Source organism: Argopecten irradians, chromosome 6 (assembly GCF_041381155.1).
Source record: "Argopecten irradians isolate NY chromosome 6, Ai_NY, whole genome shotgun sequence".
Lineage (NCBI taxonomy): Eukaryota > Metazoa > Mollusca > Bivalvia > Pectinida > Pectinidae > Argopecten > Argopecten irradians.
Window position 1 is genome coordinate 32,590,671 of NC_091139.1, and position 21,616 is coordinate 32,612,286.

The 21,616-nt window shown below is 42.2% G+C and overlaps 1 protein-coding gene across 1 annotated transcript in view; it reads right to left on the bottom strand.

The window, feature by feature from the left end:
* Positions 1-1,809: 1,809 nt before the first annotated feature.
* LOC138326465 (coiled-coil domain-containing protein 1-like) overlaps positions 1,810-21,616 on the bottom strand; it is a 69,942-nt gene continuing 50,135 nt past the window's right edge. Inside the window, exons 3-4 of the mRNA XM_069272566.1 lie at positions 8,066-8,138; positions 1,810-1,971 (exon numbers count right to left, since the gene is read on the bottom strand). Of these exons, the coding sequence (XP_069128667.1) occupies positions 1,810-1,971; positions 8,066-8,138 (235 nt within the window). The remainder of the gene's footprint in view (positions 1,972-8,065; positions 8,139-21,616) is intronic.

A 21,616-nucleotide genomic window follows, 5' to 3' on the forward strand; every position in this document is an offset into this window, starting at 1 on the left:
TTGTAAGGCGTTGTGAATAATTGTTTGACTGACACCAGTCTACACAACCTCCTCCCATGAGTTCCTGAGGTGAACTGCGTCCTCTGTGTCACTAAGTATCACTCCTCTTCGGTAAACCACAACTCATGCAAAATAATTTCCAGGAGCGCTTCTGCTATCCTCTCTGAGTCTCAATCATTCTTGGTAATGCCGTAGCCTCTAGAGTACTAGTGGCATATCCTCTACTGTAAGGTATGTAACGGTTTTTAGTCTCCGATGCCGGAAAATCGGACCAATCAAATCCACCGCTACCCGTTGGAATGGTTCCTCAATTAATGCGGCATTTCTAACTAACGTACAGGGGTAGTCCCTCCAAATTGGTCAAAACCTGCACTTCGGAGTCGTCGTTTGGCCATATAATCGCAAGATCGACAGTAGCGTGTTAACATCGCTGGGTCATAACCCGGCCAGTAGAAGACTTGTTGAAATCCTGTCGATAGTTCTTCTGTACATCCTAAATCTCCTCCGACACAATTGACTCATGGTGCGAAGTGACATGACTTGCTCTCTATATGTCTGTGGAACAAGCAATCTGTCATATCTCCCCAATCAGTTTTCCTCGCTCTCTTCTGTTTGTGGGGGACACCGATACAATATGTTGTTCTTTATCTCCATTCGGTACTTATTACCAGAGTTTTGTATCCCCTTGGTTTTCGCTATACTCTCGCCACCTGGTTTCAGTGGACTTGCCTCCCATCTGCCTTTTGCAGGGTGGCTTTCATCTATGGATCCTTCAAGTCCGACAAGCTTCAAATCTCCTTCACTTGGAACGTTATTCAATACGGCCTTATAGCTTGTTTCTCCTTCTTTGCTTCAGCCCTGGTCACTACAGCAGCTGACTTGCATTCCTCTGAATTTGCGTGCGGGCCTCCAATCAACATCCGCTGTAAAACTTTGGCCTCGTGCCACGTTAACGATCACGAGATCGTAGATTGGATCATTCATACACATTACTTCCAACTCTCCCTACATAGAAAGGGGGATATCACATCAAATCTTAGCCAGTCTGAAACTTCCGCTCTGTTCCATCAATCAGTATACATGTGAGAGTTCGCCATCAGTCATCTGGTCAGGCTTCACGAGTGCTTCCCTAAACAGCTGCGCTGCTACAAACCTGTGTTCCCTTAAAAACCTTCACCGGGTATCTCCCACGTATCCAAGCTGAACAGGCATTCCACTGTCCTTCCAGTCGTATATTGTCCCATTATCACTGTGCTTGAAATCTTTCTTACTGTGAATCTCACTCCTAATACAATCATCTGTTTACTGCCCTCTCCTTCTGTGTAGATTTACAAAGTGCTGCCTTGTTGGTGTCCTTACTCTGACCACCGTTTGTTAGGCCTTGATCCTATCTTGCCTCCATCTGCATGATCTCTCGCGATATGACCTTCACCTCCACAAATGAAACAGAGTCTGTCCTCTGACCTTTCACATTCTGTTGTCTTGTCATTCGCTTTCTGTTGCTGGGGAGTTATTATTACGTACTTGTTGGTTCGGCTTACTCGAGCTGTATGTGGCCTTGCTAGACATTCGCAAGATTTCCTCCATGGGTTCCTCCTCCATATATTGTTCAGCGAGTCGTGTTTGCTCCTGAGCATCCTTAGGTGCTCTCCCTCCTTGAGGAGAAGTGCCATGTCTGACGAACACGCTTGGATAAACTGCTCTCTTATTAGCAGTTCTGTTAATCCCTCAAACGATTTCGCAATCTCTGACATTTGAGTCCATCTCGTCAGATATCGAGTTAATCTCGCCACAAACTGAAACGCAGTTTCATCCTTTCTCAGGTTTTCCTTCTCTAAACTTCACACGGAATCCTTCCTCTGTTAGCTCATACCTTCTGAGGAGTGCCTTCTTCAACTCGTCATAATCGTTGATTCTTGTGTCGATGGCATGCTTGAATAGACTTGAAGTCCCTTTCGGTAAGTCAGAGGGCTAAGGCTCACAGCCCAGATGTACATTACTCCAATTCTGTGCCATAGCAAACTTCTCAAAAACGTTCAAGAAAAAGCATCCATGTCATCCTTTTGTTCGTCAAGCTTTGGTAGCTTGGGTCGCAATAACATTGATCTTGACTCCTCTGTATGTGACCTTGACCACTCTCTTTCCTTTCCTGTTCTGCCGTAAGTCTAGCCGTCTCTACCTCATTCTCCATTCTAAGCTTTTCGAGCTGAAAACTGTATCTCTCTCGGCTTCCTCAAGTTTCACGCTTGCGTAACTCCTCCTCCTTTTGTTTCTTCTCATTTTCACGTCTCCTTGCTCTTTCCTCCCGTTCTAAGTACTCCCTTTCCTTGGCTGCCACAAACTGCTGTAATTCAGCTTCTTTATAACCAAGCCTCTCCCCAATACTTAACCACTTTTCGTAAATCCATGGTATATTTCCAGTCGCTTACACCATGTAAGTATGGACAATAAACCACAAATAATCACCGTTATGATGATTCTACTCAAAAATATCCAAATTTCACAAATTCTGGAAATTTTGAACTCTAATAACGACAAACACTTTTGTGGCGCTAATCCTAATATGTCTAAAATATCTGTGGTTTATCACCCGACCTATTTCTACCTGTCTAGAATAACAGTAAATCCACAGTATTTTCTATAAATAGACATGTGTACTATGTACCCTGTCCAGTATGATAGCTTACAATAGCAACCAACCTACACTCAAGTGCAAAATAACAATAGAATAATAATATGCCCAACCTATCCTGACTCTCAGAATAATAGCATAATAAATATTTATACAATCCGACCTATTTTGACACTCTGTAATGGTTCTCTAATGCTATCAGCTAGTCTACAGCTACTACTGAGGGTTCATGTCTAACTTCTCGTAGAGAGGTGACATGATACGCCGACTATCTTACACCTACACAAATATATCACACTACATATTCTAATGCCATAGGTATATAAACATACAACACCTGTAGTCACTTTCATAGTCCAACAATTTACCCATGAAAAATACTCCGGAACGAGCCCCCAAGTTGTCAGGAGAAAAATGATCTAGATAAATACCTAGAATGGGGCGGAGACAAAAACAGGACAACGTCCAAAGATGATTCCGCTCACCTTATCCCTAGACTAATTTATTTTGGGATCTTTCGTTAGGTATATTGGACGATATTTGTTAGCTGGGGACTATGAAATGACGACAGAGACGTTGAGATACATTTAACATTTAATTAGACATAATAACGAAACAATAGGGGGTGTCGAGTTTACACAATAACACTATAGATTATACCAACAGTCTATTGCCGCCCGCGCTGTGACCCAATTTCCACACGGTGCACACACAGCCGTCACCACAGTTCAACACGTATTACACCGACATCACAGTTTGATACACACGTTCATGACGTTAACTAGGCAAACCTCCTTCAGTTCATTCGAAGACACGTATCATACATATAGTTCATGGTTTACACCGCTCCTTGAGCCGTTGTCTCCGACGCGCGTTTCTGTCACTCTCCAACTATAACACTGTCCTCCTTCTGAGTTCAGCGCTTCTCATTTCATCTTCCACATCCGGTGAAGGGCGATAAATCCCGGCGGACACAATTATAGGAGCATTGAAGATCTTATAAGTCCATAGTAGTGTATAGGACACAGAACTTGTTTATTTTGAACAAACTTAGTATCCCTTCATCCCAGCATCTAACAGCCTAATATCAGGTCTACTAGGCTTACTTAGTTTATCCACAAGAAGTTTGTTTAAAAAGAATTTAGCCTTTTATTTGACCCCTGTGACCGTTGGATGAAAGTACATGTCATTGTATTTGAACACAATTTGGTAGCCATCCATCTCGAGCATCCTACGTGGGCCCAATAGCAGGTACCCTGGCCTTCTGGTTTCTTGAGAGAAAGTCGTTTAAAGAATTTAAGTCCTTTTTTGACTCCCGTGACCTTGAATGAAACAAGGTCATGCATTTGGAACATACATTGGTATTATCCAATAATCATCCAGCATGCTGCAGGCCCAAAAATTAGAAATCCTAGGGTCACCACTGGTTTCCCGATGGAGAAAATTCGTTTAAAATTTTTTAGCCTATTTGAACCCCTTGACCATTGAAATGAAAAATCAAGGTCATTTCATATTGAACAAATATTGGTAGCCCTTCATCCCAGCATGTCACATTGCCCTATATAAACGTACCCTAGTCCATCTTAGTTTTCTTACAAGAAGTCGATTAAAAGATTTTAGCCTTTTTGACCCCGTTGACCTTGTATGAGGATCACTGATCATTCATCTTGAACAAACTTGGTAGGCCCCTTCATCCCCAAGCATGCTGCTCTCACAGGCCCAATATGACGTATCCTTGTGCCATCTTATTTCTTCAATAAGAAGTTCTTTGAAAGGATTTTTAGGACCTATTCACACCCTGTGACCTGAATGAAAGATCAAGGGTCATTCATTTGAACAAACTTACCATAGCCTTTCATCCCAGCATGAGTCAGGGGGTCCCAATATCAGGTTTCTAGGCCTCTTTAGTTATTCAACAAGAAGTTGTTTTAAAAGATTTTAGCCTATTTGACCCCCCTGTGACCTTGAATGAAGGTCTAAGGTCATTCATTTGAACAAAACTTGGTAGCCCTTCATCACCCAGCATGCTAAACAGGCCCAATATCAATTACCCTGCGGCCCTTCTGGTTCTTGAGAAGAAAGTTGTTTAAATATTTTAGCCTTTTTGACCCCTGTGACCTTGAATGAAGGTCAAGGGTCATTTATTTGAAACAAACTTCGGTAGCCCTCTCATCTTCCAAGCCATGCTACATGCCTAATATCAGTACACCTGGGCCTACTTTTGGTATCTTGAAAAGAAGTCGCGTTTAAAAAGATTTTAGCCTTTTTTGACCCCTGAGGACCTTGAATGAAGATCAAGGTCATTCATTTGAAATAATCTTGAATAGCCCTGTCCAAATACCCAGCACATGTACAAGTGCCTAATATCAGCTCTCTAGGCCTTCATTAGTTATTCACAAGAAATTGTTTTTTAACAGGGATTTTAGCCTATGTTTGAACCCCTGCGAACCTAATGAACATCAAGGTCCATTCATTTGAACAAAACGTGGTAGCCCATCATCCCGAAGCGATGCTACAGAGCGCCGAATAATCATTACCCTGGGCCAACTGGATTCTTGAGAATTGTTTAAACATTTTTAGCCTATTTGAACCCCCCCCAGACCTTGAATGAAAGTCATAGGTATTATGAACAACTATGGTAGCCCGTGCATACCCAGCAATATTGCAACAGGCCCTGATATGAGAAGCAGCTGAGCGCTTTCCGTTACTTGAAAAAAATTACGTATGGAACAGATTTTTAGCCATTATAGTAGACCCCCTGTGACATTGCCTTGAATTCAAGGATCATTTCAATACACTATGAACAAAAACTTGATGCGCACGTTCATCCCAAGCATAGTCAGACCTGTAACTGACCGCAATAATTAGATTTCTAGGCCTCCTAAGTAAGTTGCAGAATGATGTTGTTAAACGATTTTTAGCCTATTTGGACCACCGAGGTGACCTTTTTCATTGAAGTATCATGTGTACATTTATTTGAACAAACTTGAGTGAGGCCCTTCAAGACAAGCTGCCTACAGGCCCAAAATCATAAACTCTCAGTCCTTCATGTTCTTGAGAGAGAAGTCGTTGTACATATTTTAAGCCATTTTATGACCCCTTTACCTGAATAAGGTCCAAGGTCATTCATTTTGAACAAAACTTGGTAGCCACCTTCATCCCCTGACATGCTACAGGCACCAATTATATCTGGGCCTTTTGGTTAACGAGAAGAAGTTTGTTTGAATGAAAAGTTTATGCACGCTGACGGCGCAAGGCGCGCACAGCGCACAGCGCACGAAGATGTGCATGATGACAATAGGTCATCTGACCCTTCGGTCAGATGACCTAACATAACGGTGATATCTAGAAACAAACTTGTGGGTTCCTTTTTGTCATTAAAAATTAACGTTAATTTTACGTAAAACACATGTTTTACATGAATTTTATTCACCACAACTTGCGACACCTACCTGTTAAACAATAACATAAGGTGTACCCATATTGTTATTGATTTCACTGTGTACGCTTCACACACGGTCGTAACGTACACACGGCCATAGTGTGTGTAGCTGTTTACCTGTTCATTCGGCAGTCGAGCACTTTACGAAAACATGTGTCCCTATTAACAGAATTTGGCGATATTAACGAGGTCATTAGTGTTATTTTACTCATTTGTTCCACGAATGTGATGGCGGATGGCGGTAGGCGGGTTTGGCGGTATAACGGGTGCATTTGTATGGAGGGAAATCTGTTCTGAATAAATTCATGGCGATAAGCGGGTTTGGCGGTAAAACGGGTGGCGATGATGTGGAGTTTTAACTGTACAGTCGAACTTGGTTGATACGAACTCGGATAATACGACAACCCGGCTTAATACGAAGTACTTGGCCGGTCCCGGCCAAATTCCCTCTTTATCTATGTTAAAAAAACTCGGAAAATTCGAATTCGGAAAACTCGAAAAACTCGCTTGATACGAAGTATATGTTTGGTCCGAATGACAAAAATCCTACATAAAATGTTCGTATAATACGAAGTGAGATTTTTTTGTGAGTAAAAGATTGCCGAAAATGCCGATTTAAAAAAACGACAATTAAAAAAGCCGTTTTCAACTACGTAAACACGGAGATAACTGTTAAATGTTTAGCAATATCGTTAATTCTTTGTATCAACAATAATCAGTGATCATCAAATTTAAAATTGGGCCACATGTACGCTGCACTTACGTAAACATTATCCCGACTGGTACAGCGATATGATACAAAACATGTGGTCCCGGCCGCCTGTCACTAGTGTGATCACTCAAGCAGAACTAAGCTCTACCACCTGGCACCGTGTTAAAATCACAACCTGGAGCCGGTACACGCTTACTGTTTTTACAGGTGTATACGTTAGTTATTATCGTGTCAGAGTCGGAAAATATGAAAGACGCAATGGTGTAATTAGTCCCGAGGTACTCATTAAGAGTAGCTCAGTAACTGAGGAGGTGTCATGTACGTGTATAATAAATTCACTGCAGTTTCACAGCAAATATCATACCCGTTTCGGAAATGTCGAAGTCAACTGAGCAATCCAACGAAGGACCCGGTACAACTCAGACAAAGATAGCAGACTATTTCAGTGACTTTGTGTGTGAACGCGAGACAGATGTTTAAAATTTTACTCAAAGACTTTATTCTTGTGAAACCGAATAGTGCGATTACAATTGTATCAATGTTAGTGCTTTGAACGTGTTACTCAGCAAAATAGACTTTGCGCTGTTCACCATCCACCATAGTGATAAAACACTGATATGTTAAGCTGACATGCGTAGATTTACTTCCTGTACATTGTAACTTCCTGTCAACACATGTGTCTCGGTAAACGTAAGTTTTCTGCTATTTATATGATTCTGTTACATTCTTTTTGTATGTTTGAATAATTTGTTGTGATTTCATTAAAAAATATTAAGATATATTTCTGTTTTATAGTTATAACTTTGCGACCCAGTGGAACCCACTTATATTGAAATCGATTACCGGTGAATTCAATATTGAAATACTGTTTATTCCATATTCACAATATTCCATCGTCTTTGGTTTATATTGAAATCTCAATAATTTTGAAAATATTCCCCATTCCCCAAGGACTTCAATATTAGCGGTTTCCACTGTACATATAAGATTTTGACACCGTCCTTGCTTACGACGTGAGACTAGTACATGTGTGTATACTTAGTGAAGAGATTGACAGTTTGACTTGAGAACTCGCTTAATTCGAACACTCGGATAACTCGAAGTTTTTCGATATAATGGGGTTTTACTGTATATAGTAAAACACGGTTATTACAAACCTGTTGTGACCAACAGAATCACTTTGTTACAAGCATACTTCGCTATAAACACATTACAATGTATAGGAACCTTAATGGGGAATGAGTTTTATGTAAGTGTGTTTTTACTGTACGGTACTTACCCTATCTTCATATCCATTGTTGGTAACAGTAACAGGAGGCTTGCCTGGACTCTCATAGATCAAGAAATCCTTCCTTGATTTAAAATCATGAAACACAAATATATTAAAACAAGTGGAATATCCATCCCCCGCTTTCAGGACATATTGTAGGTAAACATTATTGAGGATAGGTTTAACCTTGGTTGAAACATAAAAAAATAAACTGAAGTATTATTCGGAAATAAGATGTGTAAAATAATGTCCGCTGAAATTTACTATTAAACTTGAGCTCTTAAGGCATTAACTTTGATACTAACTTTTAAGAAAATCGGTTTACTTTTGTTACAATTATTGCTCAGGGAATGGCAGAAAATGACGTTTTTAGTACATCAAAGGGCCATAACTCTACTACATAATGTCGGCCAAAAGTAGCAATCGAACTTGGCCAAGCCCTTATGGCATTTGACCTTGTTACCAAGTTTGAAGAAAATCAATATTTATTAGAGTTATTGCAGGGAAATGGCAGAAAATGACTTTTTTAATTAAATTAAAGGGACATAACTCTGATAAATAACATCCGCTGAAAGAGTTGATCGAACCTGGCAAGGCACTTAAGGCATTCAACCTTGTTATTAAGTTTGTAATACATATCAGTAATGCTGTACATATAACAGTACTGCTGTAAATAACAGTACTGCTGTACATAACAGTACTGCTGAACATATCAGTACTGTAGTACATAACAGTACTGCTGTACATAACTACTATTCGTTAACCAAGGACAAGATAGTTTTTGGGCTCTAGGTACATGTATGGTGATAAAATTGTCAAAGTTGATTTATTCCTCAACATACATTGTACCACAAAACTTTTAACATTGGCTACACTCTGTTTCATTCAAAACTTCTGACAGTTACTTCACAACTTCCAACTGCTTTGGACCATTTTTCAATGTTTTTCACAGTTATGACAAGCAAACATGCTCTGATAGCATTTAGATTGCACTAAATCACAGTGTATCACATTCTTCTATGGTCTTGTATATGGTATTTATAGTAGAGGAGAACAAATATTAAAGCAGAAGCCTGGTGGGAGCTGTGTGGCAATTATTCCTCGAAAGGTTATTAGGCCAATACCAATATGGCACAAAGCGAAGAAGACAATATGTAATCACAACTGTACTTTGCAAACAACAATGTTCTTGGTACTCACTTGTGTAAAGATCAATTCATGTGTAATTATACACATGGTAAGTAAAGAATTATACTTTAAACAATATTGTCTTAAAACTGATTAAAATGTGTATATCAATACATTTTTTAATAATATTTCTAAGACTAAACATTGTTTAAAGTATAATTCTCAAAATGTTGTCATGCTTTCCCTCTATACTTTTCTTCCAGTAAATTAACTATATAGTATCACTATTCAGTGAAACATACCATAGCAACCACCTCTATATAAAGATCACCTCTGTATAAAGACCATCTCTGTAAAAAGACCACCTTTTTAATAAGATCACTCTAATAGGGGGTCCAAATGAACAATTTCAACACAATTTGATCAATTTGATAACATTGCCATCAAGACCACATTTCCTTGTCTTCGGAAGGTCCATCTTTTTCTTTGTCCCTTGGGAGGTCCATCTTTTTCTTTGTCCTTGGAAGACCTATCTTTTCTTTGTCCTTGGGAGGTCCATCTTTTCTTTGTCCCTTGAGAGGTCCATCTTTTCTTTGTTCTTGGGAGGTCCATCTTTTCTTTGTCCTTGGGAGGCCTATCTTCTCTTTGTCCTTGGGAGGTCCATATTTTTGTTGTCCCTTGGGAGGTCCATCTTTTCTTAATCCTTTGAGAGGTCCATCTTTTCTTTGCCCTTTGAGAGGTCCATCTTTTTGTTGTCCTAGGGAGGCCTATCTTTTCTTTGTCCCTTCAGAGGTCCATCTTTTCTTTGTCATTCAGAGGACCATGTTTTCTTTGTCCCTTGGGAGGTCCATCTTTTCTTTGTTCTTGGAAGGTATATGTTGTTTTTTTGTCCCTTGGGAGGTCCATGATTTCTTTGCTCTTGGAAGGTACATCTTTTCTTTGTCCTTTGGGAGGCCTATCTTCTCTTTGTCCTTGAGAGGTCCATCTTTTCTTTGTCCCTTGAGAGGTCCACCTTTTTTTGTCCCGTTGGAGGTCCATCTTTTCTTTCCAGTTGGAGGTTCATCTTATTTTTGTCCCTTGAGAGGTCCATCTTTTCTTTGTCCCTTGAGAGGTCCATCTTTTCTTTGTCCCTTGAGGGGTCTCTCTTTTATTTGTCCCTTGACAGGCCCATTATTTTGTTCTCCCTTGTGTGGTCTTCATATAGAAAGGTTTCTCCATGATATATCTTTTAGTATTACCGTCCACAATGTCCTTTAACTTATTACAACAAGAGGCCCATGGGCCTTAACGGTCATCTGACTCATTGCACAAAACAACAAAGTCACAGTATAAAGTATTGTTTAACGATTAATATAAACAATACAAGGAACTCCTTAGTTGAATATGTAAGTTTCTGAAATAAATAAATGTCATTCGTTGAACAAACTTGGTAGCCCTTCATCCATATATGGTTGTAACCCATTTACGGATTCTAAAGCCAAATTTCAGCAAAGCTTCCAATTTGGACATCCGCCATACTATCCCCATGGGTCTTAGCTCGGTCCTTTATAAAATATGATTGTCCTCACCTAAAGTTCCCCTTCAGAATCAATTAAAACCCCTATAGACCAATTTTCCTTGAGATTGGAGACCGAAATCTGAAAACAGGAAGTGGGCCAGCTAAATTTAAGAAAATTTGCCCTTTTGGGGCCCCACACCTCAGCCCCTAGGGGTCGGACCAGGCTCATTTATATAAAATACGATTGTCCTTCCCCAATGATGTTTCACACCAAATATGGATGAAATCCATCAAAGGATGAAGGACTAGTAGCATTTTAAAGCTTAAATTAAGAAAATTTCCCCTTTTTAGGCCCCGTCCCTCTGCTCCTAGGGGTCGGACCGGGCTCATTTATATAAAATATGATTGTCCTTCCCCAATGATGTTTCACACCAAATATGGATGAAATCCATCCAAGGATGAAGGAGGAGTAGGATCTAGCTTAAATTAAGAAAATTTGACCTTTTGGAGCCCCGTCCCTCTGCCCATAGTGGTCGATCTATTTCATTTATATAAAATATGATTGTCCTTCCCCACTGATATTTCACACCAAATGTGGATGAAATCCATTCAAGGATGAAGGAGGAGTAGGATTTTAAAGCTTAAATTAAGAAAATTTCCCCTTTTGGAGCCCCGCCCCTCTGCCCCTAGGGGTCGGACCAGGCTCATTTATATAAAATATGATTGTCCTTCCCCAATGATGTTACACACCAAATATGGATGAAATCCATTCAAGGATGAAGGAGAAGTAGGATTTTAAAGCTTAAATTAAGAAAATTTCCTCTTTTGGAGCCCCGCCCCTCTGCCCCTAGGGGTCACCAGGCTCATTTATATAAAATATGATTGTCCTTCCCCAACGATGTTTCACACCAAATATGGATGAAATCCATCCAAGGATGAAGGAGAAGTAGGATTTTAAAGCTAAAATTAAGAAAATTTGCCTTTTCGGGGCCCCACCCCTCAGCCCCTAGGGTTCGGACCAGGCTCATTTATATAAAATATGAATGTTCTTCCCTAATGATATTTCACACCAAATATGGATGAAATCCATCCAAGGATGAAAGAGGAGTAGGATTTTAAAGCTTAAATTAAGAAAATTTGCCCTTTTGGGGCCCCACCCCTCAGCCTCTAGGGGTCGGACAAGGCTCATTTATATAAAATATGATTGTCCATCCCCAATGATGTTACACACCAAATATGGATGAAATCCATCCAAGGATGAAGGAGGAGTAGGATTTTAAAGCTAAAATTAAGAAAATTTGCCCTTTTGGGGCCCCACCCCTCAGCCCCAAGGGGTCGGACCAGGCTCATTTATATAAAATATGATTGTCCTTCCCCAACGATGTTTTACACCAAATATAGATGAAATCCATTCAAGGATGAAGGAGGAGTAGGATTTTAAAGCTTAAATTAAGAAAATTTGCCCTTTTTTGGGCCCCATCCCTCAGCCCCTAGGGGTCGGACCAGACTCATTTATATAAAATATGAATGTCCTTCCCCAATGATGTTTCACACCAAATATGGATGAAATCCATCCAAGGATGAAAGAGGAGTAGGATTTTAAAGCTTAAATTAAGAAAATTTGCTCTTTTGGGGCCCCACCCCTCAGCCCCTAGGGGTCGGACAAGGCTCATTTATATAAAATATGATTGTCCATCCCCAATGATGTTTCACACCAAATATGGATGAAATCCATTTAAGGATGAAGGAGGAGTAGGATTTTAAAGCTAAAATTAAGAAAATTTGCCCTTTTGGGGCCCCACCCCTCAGCCCCAAGGGGTTGGACCAGGCTCATTTATATAAAAAATGATTGTCCTTCCCCAATGATGTTTCACACCAAATATGGATGTAATCCGCTTAAGGGTTAAGGAGGAGTAGGCTTTTGTATAAATAGTCTTACGCACGACGCACGGCGCACGGCGCACGGCGCACGGCGGACGGCGGACGGCAGACGGCGCACGGCGCACGACGACGGACGAAACATGATGACAATAGGTCATCCTGACCTTCGGTCAGATGACCTAAAAGAGGCCCAGAGGGCCTGTATCGCTCACCTGGTTTGTAATGCCAGGTAATGTTCTGAATACAGGTTCATTGTTTCTTTTCTGAAGGAATTTGAATATTTACCTTTATTTTCCCTATTGGGCCCCACTCTTTCTGCTCCAGGGAGTCACAGCCAAAATTTATACGAATTCTGTTAACCCCAGGTTAAGCGATTTATAGGATTTACCGCTATATCCCATATTGGGCCCTGCCCCTCCTACCCCAAGGTGTCAGAGCCAAAATTTATACAAACTCTATTCCCCTTCCCCCAAGGATGTTTCTGGCCAAATTTGGTTACAATCCATGCAGAACTCTAGGACAAGTAGCAATTTTAGGATTATCTCGATTTCCCTTATTGAGCCCGCCCCTCCTGCCCCTATGGGGTCAGACCCCCCCAAGGATGTTTCTGGCCAAATTTGGTTACAATCCATGCAGAACTCTGGGACAAGTAGCAATTTGTAGGATTTACCTCTACTTCCCCTATTGGACCCTGCCCCTCCTGCCGCTCGGGGTTCAGAGCCAAAAGTTATACAAGTTCTGTTCCCCTTCCCCCCAAGATGTTTCTGGCCAAATTTGGTTAAAATCCATGCAGAACTCTATGAAAAGTAGCGATTTAAAGGAAATGTTGATGGACGGACGACGGAGGCTTGACGACGGACGACAGATCCCACGCCATGTCATAGGCTCACTGGCCCTTTAGGCCAGGTGAGTTAAAAAAAACAAAAACAAAAAAAAACAAGAGGCACAAGTGCCTTAACGGTCATCTGACTTCCGTGGCAAAAGTAATAAAGAACAAGAGCTGTTGGAGAACAGCAAAGCTCGCCTATTCAGAAGAAATTAATGTTCAAGATTTCACTATTTAAACATGGAAATATGATAAATTAACAGACTCAAAACAAGAGGCCCAGAGGGCCTGTATTGCTCACCTGGTTTGTAATGCCAAGTAATTTTCTGAATACAGGTTCATTGTTTCTTTTCTGAAGGAATCTTAATATTAACCTCTAAATCCCCTATTGGGCCCCACCCCTCCTGCCCCCAGGGGGTCAGAGCCAAAATTTATACAAGTTCTGTTCCCCTTCCCCCAAGGATGTTTATGGCCAAATTTGGTCACAATCCAAGCAAAACTCTAGGACAAGTAGCGATTTATAGGATTTACCTCTATTTCCCCTATTGGGCCCCACCCGTTCTGCCCCGAGGGGCCAGAGCCGAAATTTATACAAGTTCTGTTCCCCTTCCCCCAAGGATATTTGTGGCCAAATTTGGTTACAATCCATGTAGAACTCTATGACTAGTAGCGATTTAAATGATTTACCTCTATTTCCCCTATAGGGCCCTGCCCCTCCTGCCCCCGGGGGGTCAGAGCCAAAATTTATACAAGTTCTGTTCCCCTTCCAAAAAAGATGTTTGTGGCCAAATTTGGTTACATACCATGCCGAACTCTAGGACAAGTACCGATTTATAGGAATTACCTATAATTCCCCTATTGGGCCCCGCCCCTCCTACCCCCCCGGAACCAGAGCCAAAATTTATACAAACACAGTTCTTATTCTCCCAAGGATGTTTCTGGCCAAATTTGGTTACATTCCATGCAGAAATCTAAGACTAGTAGCGATTTAAAGGATTTACCTCTATTTCCACTATTGGGCCCCACCCCTCCAGCCCCGAGGGGCCAGAGCCAAAATTTATACAAGTTCTGTTCCCCTTCCAAAAAAGATGTTTGTGGCCAAATTTGGTTACATTCCATGCCGAACTCTAGGACAAGTACCGATTTATAGGAATTACCTATAATTCCCCTATTGGGCCCCGCCCCTCCTACCCCCCCCGGAACCAGAGCCAAAATTTATACAAACACAGTTTTTATTCTCCCAAGGATGTTTCTGGCCAAATTTGGTTACATTCCATGCAGAACTCTAAGACTAGTAGCATTTTAAAGGATTCACCTCTATTCTATTTGGCACCCTCCCCCCCCACCTCTCCTGCCCCCGGAGGGTCAGAGCCAAAATTTATACAAGTTCTGTTCTCCTACCCCAAAGGATGTTTCTGACCAAATTTGGTTACAATCCATGCAGAACTCTAGGACAAGTACCGATTTATAGGAATTACCTATAATTCCCCTATTGGGCCCCACCCCTCCTGCCCCCTGGAACCAGAGCCAAACTTTATACAAACACAGTTCTTATACCCCAAGGATGTTTCTGGCCAAATTTGGTTACATTCCATGCAGAACTCTAAGACTAATAGCGATTTAAAGGATTTACCTCTATTTCCACTATTGGGCACCACCCCTCCAGCCCCCGAGGGGCCAGAGCCGAAATTAATACAAGTTCTGTTCCCCTTCCCCCAAGGATATTTGTGGCCAAATTTGGTTACAATCCATGTAGAACTCTATGACAAGTAGCGATTTAAATGATTTACCTCTATTTCCCCTATAGGGCCCTGCCCCTCCTGCCCCCGGGGGGTCAGAGCCAAAATTTATACAAGTTCTGTTCCCCTTCCCACAAGGATGTTTGTGGCCAAATTTAGTTACAATCCATGCAGAACTCTAGGACAAGTACCGATTTATAGGAATTACCTATAATTCCCCTATTGGGCCCCACCCCTCCTGCCCCCTGGAACCAGAGCCAAAATTTATACAAACACAGTTCTTATACCCCAAGGATGTTTCTGGCCCATTTTTGGTTACATTCCATGCAGAACTCTAAGACTAATAGCGATTTAAAGGATTTACCTCTATTTCCACTATTGGGCACCACCCCTCCAGCCCCCGAGGGGCCAGAGCCGAAATTTATACAAATTCTGTTCCCCTTCCCCCAAGGATATTTGTGGCCAAATTTGGTTACAATCCATGTAGAACTCTATGACTAGTAGCGATTTAAATGATTTACCTCTATTTCCCCTATAGGGCCCTCCCCTCCTGCCCCCGGGGGGTCAGAGCCAAAATTTATACAAGTTCTGTTCCCCTTCCCACAAGGATGTTTGTGGCCAAATTTGGTTACATTCCATTCAAAACTCTATGACTAGTAGCGATTTAAAGGATTTATCTCTATTTCCCCTATTGGGCCCCGCCCCTCTTGCCCCTGGGGGATCAGAGCCAAAATTTATACAAGTTCTGTTCCCCTTCCCCAAAGGATGTTTGTGGCTAATTTTGGTTACAATCCATGCAGAACTCTAGGACAAGTAGTGTTTTAAAGGATTTACCTCTATTTCCCCTATTGGGCCCCGCCCCTCCTACCCCCAGGAGGTCAGAGCCAAAATTTATACAAGTTCTGTTCCCCCTCCCCCAAGGATGCTTGTGGCCAAATTTGGTTACAATCCATGCAGAACTCTAGGACAAGTAGCGATTTATAGGATTTACCTCTATTTCCCCTATTGGGCCCCGCCCCTCCTGCCCCCTGGGGGTCAGAGCCAAAATTTATACAAGTTCTGTTCCCCCTCCCCCAAGGATGCTTGTGGCCAAATTTGGTTACAATCCATGCAGAACTCTACGACTAGTAGCATTTTAAAGGATTGACCTCTATTTCCCCTATTGGGCCCCGCCCCTCCTACCCCCAGGGGGTCAGAGCCAAAATTTATACAAGTTCTGTTCCCCTTCCCCCAAGGATGCTTGTGGCCAAATTTGGTTACAATCCATGCAGAACTCTAGGACAAGTAGCGATTTATAGGATTTACCTCTATTTCCCCTATTGGGCCCCGCCCCTCCTGCCCCCTGGGGGTCAGAGCCAAAATTTATACAAGTTCTGTTCCCCCTCCCCCAAGGATGCTTGTGGCCAAATTTGGTTACAATCCATGCAGAACTCTAGGACAAGTAGCGTTTTAAAGGATTTACCTCTATTTCCCCTATTGGGCCCCGCCCCTCCTACCCCATGGGGTCAGAGCCAAAATTTATACAAGTTCTGTTCCCCTTCCCCAAAGGATGTTTGTGGCTAATTTTGGTTACAATCCATGCAGAACTCTAGGACAAGTACCGATTTATAGGATTTACCTCTATTTCCCCTATTGGGCCCCGCCCCTCCTGCCCCCTGGAGGTCAGAGCCAAAATTTATAAAAGTTCTGTTCCCCCTCCCCCAAGGATGCTTGTGGCCAAATTTGGTTACAATCCATGCAGAACTCTAGGACAAGTAGCGATTTATAGGATTTACCTCTATTTCCCCTATTGGGCCCCGCCCCTCCTGCCCCCAGGAGGTCAGAGCCAAAATTTATACAAGTTCTGTTCCCCTTCCCCCAAGGATGTTTGTGGCCAAATTTGGTTACAATCCATGCAGAACTCTAGGACAAGTAGCGATTTATAGGATTTACCTCTATTTCCCCTATTGGGCCCCGCCCCTCCTGCCCCCGGGGGGTCAGAGCCAAAATTTATACAAGTTCTGTTCCCCCTCCCCCAAGGATGTTTGTGGCCAAATTTGGTTACAATCCATGCAGAACTCTACGACTAGTAGCGATTTAAAGGATTTACCTCTATTTCCCCTATTGGGCCCCGCCCCTCCTGCCCCCAGGGGGTCAGAGCCAAAATTTATACAAGTTCTGTTCCCCTTCCCCCAAGGATGTTTGTGGCCAAATTTGGTTACAATCCATGCAGAACTCTAGGACAAGTAGCGATTTATAGGATTTACCTCTATTTCCCCTATTGGGCCCCGCCCCTCCTGCCCCCGGGGGGTCAGAGCCAAAATTTATACAAGTTCTGTTCCCCTTCCCCCAAGGATGTTTGTGGCCAAATTTGGTTACAATCCATGCAGAACTCTAGGACAAGTAGCGATTTATAGGATTTACCTCTATTTCCCCTATTGGGCCCCGCCCCTCCTGCCCCCAGGGGGTCAGAGCCAAAATTTATACAAGTTCTGTTCCCCTTCCCCCAAGGATGTTTGTGGCCAAATTTGGTTACAATCCATGCAGAACTCTAGGACAAGTACCGATTTATAGGATTTACCTCTATTTCCCCTATTGGGCCCCGCCCCTCCTGCCCCCGGGGGGTCAGAGCCAAAATTTATACAAGTTCTGTTCCCCTTCCCCCAAGGATGTTTGTGGCCAAATTTGGTTACAATCCATGCAGAACTCTAGGACAAGTAGCGATTTATAGGATTTACCTCTATTTCCCCTATTGGGCCCCGCCCCTCCTGCCCCCGGGGGGTCAGAGCCAAAATTTATACAAGTTCTGTTCCCCTTCCCCCAAGGATGTTTGTGGCCAAATTTGGTTACAATCCATGCAGAACTCTAGGACAAGTAGCGATTTATAGGATTTACCTCTATTTCCCCTATTGGGCCCCGCCCCTCCTGCCCCCTGGGGGTCAGAGCCAAAATTTATACAAGTTCTGTTCCCCTTCCCCCAAGGATGCTTGTGGCCAAATTTGGTTACAATCCATGCAGAACTCTAGGACAAGTAGCGATTTATAGGATTTACCTCTATTTCCCCTATTGGGCCCCGCCCCTCCTGCCCCCTGGGGGTCAGAGCCAAAATTTATACAAGTTCTGTTCCCCTTCCCCCAAGGATGCTTGTGGCCAAATTTGGTTACAATCCATGCAGAACTCTAGGACAAGTAGCGATTTATAGGATTTACCTCTATTTCCCCTATTGGGCCCCGCCCCTCCTGCCCCCTGGGGGTCAGAGCCAAAATTTATACAAGTTCTGTTCCCCTTCCCCCAAGGATGCTTGTGGCCAAATTTGGTTACAATCCATGCAGAACTCTATGACTAGTAGCGATTTAAAGGAAATGTTGACGGACAGACGGACGGACGGACGACGGACGGACGACGGACGACGGATGCCGCGCCTTGACATAAGCTCACCGGCCCTTCGGGCCAGGTGAGCTAAAAACCCAAAAGGGCCCCAAATTGGTTGTATTATCACGTTCAGCATCCGTACACATTAGGAAAATAAAATCATAAACATTTATGATGACTTATGCTTAAACAATTGACAAAATAGAAACTTGCTCAAAAACTTTAACATGGAAATATGACAAATTAACAGACTCAAAAAAAACCTAAAGGGCCCCAAATTGGTTGTATTATCACGTTCAGCATCCATACACATTAGGAAAATAAAATCATAAACATTTATGATGACTTAACCTTAAACAATTGACGAAACAGAAACTTGCTCAAAAACTTTAACTTGAAATGGGACGCCAACGCTGACGCCGACGCCGACGCCGACGCCGGGGTGACAACATTAGCTCCCCCTATTCTTCGAATAGGCGAGCTAAAAAATATTAATTAAATATGGTGTCATGGAAGCCGTTTTCAATTTGAGATCATTCACCAACCAGAGATGTAACAACAATTTGTCAAGATCATTTCAGGCAAATTTCAGCAAAAACGCACTGGTATAGTGAAGAAGTTCAAAATGTGTTTTCAAGATAGCGGCTGTGGTGGCCATCATGGATTTCGGATTGACCCGAAAAATAACAATTAACACTTAGTTGGGACCATATCAGGATCATTTCTTGCAATTTTTAGCTAAATTGCACTGCTATGACTTGAGTAGAAGGACAAAACATGATGACTACATGCATTGAAGTTGCAAGCACTGGTATCATAATTTTGGTAAGCAGAATCTGCAAGTGGTTTTCTTATGGTAATAACAATTTCCTGATAAACAGAGAAATCAGTTTACATTACAAGATAGAATTTGCCAAGATACACACAATGTATTGACATGGATTGATCAGCAGTTTTTTTGTTTAAATGAGGAACATTGTATTTTTAACCAACCTGCATCTTTTGTGATGACATGGGCAATATAAAATAACGTAGCATTTTCTGTCACTACTAAAGCTTGTTAATCTGTTGAAGCAATTAACATTGTTGGCTTTGCTTCCATCCCTTTATAATGTGTCCCTTTGGTAATAATAGCTGTCTGTTCAAATTTTCTTTAAGAAATAATAAAAATATTAATTCAACCTAAATATTAAAACACATTTCCGGGCAGAGATCCCAGAGGAATCTTGTCACCCACCAAAGGAGGCATCATTTCCATTTTTCTCTTCTTTTCTCTCTTCCTTTGTTATATTGTATATAGTTTAACATAGCTAGTTTTAAACTTCTCGGCCAAAACACACTTCAAATTCAATATGGTCACTGTATGCCATGTTGTTCTTGGGATTTGCTCCAAGACAAGAGGCCCAGAGGGCCTGTATCGCTCACCTGGTTTTTTGTTAGTAATTATCACAAGAATCTGACAATTAGAAAAATAAGCAAAATTGACTCCCAAAGTTTAATTTTGAATCACAACCATACAATGATGCTATTGATACCATACAAATATGCTATCCAATACATAGGTTCAGAGACAAAGTAATTTATATGAAAATAGTAGCCTAATTGACCTTTTTGACCTCGCATCTATTGCCGTTTAAGGCCCCGGGGTCAGCCCTATCATTTGTACAATTTCAAATCCCAACCCTATAAGGATGCTACCATTGCATTATAAGTGCTCTTCCATTCTTAGTTGCAGAGAAGAAGTCGTTTATATGGAAATAGCTAAATTGACCCCTTTTGACCCCACCCTTCAGGCTCCTGGGGGGGTCAGCCCCATCATTTGCAAAATTTTGAATCCAAACCCTTTAAGGATGTAACCATTGCATTATGAGCGCAATCCCATGTTAAGTTGCAGAGAAAAAGTCATTTATATGGAAATTGACCATTTTTGACCCCGCCCCTCAGGCCCCCGGGGGTCAGCCCTATCATTTGCACAATTTTGAATCCCCACACTATAAGGATGCTACCATTGCATAATGGGTGCTATACCATGCTTAGTTGCAGAGAAGAAGTCATTTATATGGAAATAGCCAAATTGACCCCTTTTGACCCCGCCCCTCAGGCCCCCGGGGGGTCAGCCCTATCATTTGCACAATTTTGAATCCCCACCCTATAAGGATGCTACCATTGCATTATGGGTGCTATACCATACTTAGTTTCAGAGAAGAAGTCGTTTATATGGAAATAGCCAAATTGGCCCCTTTTGACCCCGCCTCTCAGGCCCCCGGGGGGTCAGCCCCATTATTTGTACAATTTTGAATCCCCACCCTATAAGGATGATATCATTGCATTATGGGTGCTATCCCATGCTTGGTTTCAGAGAAGAAGTCGTTTATATGGAAATAGCCAAATTGAGCCCTTTTGACCCCGCCCCTCAGCCCCCCCGGGAGTCAGCCCCATCATTTGTACAATTTTGAATCCCCACCCTATAACGATACTACAATTGCATTATGAGTGCTATCTCATGCTTAGTTTCAGAGAAGAAGTCGTTTATATGGAAATAGCCAAATTGACCCCATTTGACCCCGCCCCTCAGGCCCCCGGGGGGTCAGCCCCATCATTTGTACAATTTTGAATCCCCACCCTATAAGGATGCTACCATTGCATTATGGGTGCTATCCCATGCTTGGTTTCAGAGAAGAAGTCGTTTATATGGAAATAGCCAAATTGACCCCTTTTTGCCCCGCCCCTCAGGCCCCCGGGGGGTCAGCCCCATCATTTGTACAATTTTCAGTTAGTAGCCCATAAGGATGCTACCAGTCAAATTTTATTGAAATCCGACCAGCGGTTATGGAGAAGAAGTCGATTGTTGACGGACGACGGACGACGGACGCCGGACGCTGCGGTATCCCATAAGCTCACCTCGGTCCTTTGGACCAGGTGAGCTAATAAATACCAGGCAGAACTCAGATTACAATGAGCAAAACCTGTTCAGTACTTTTTGAGAAAGTGACAAAATCCAAGATTAAATGTTATTTCCTTTTCATTAAATAGAGACAAAGAAGAATCTATACATACGGAATTCTGAGAGATCCCTTCAGTACTTTCTGCGCAATGCCGCGCAGTAACAAACCTCAACTATCAAAATGCAAGATGGC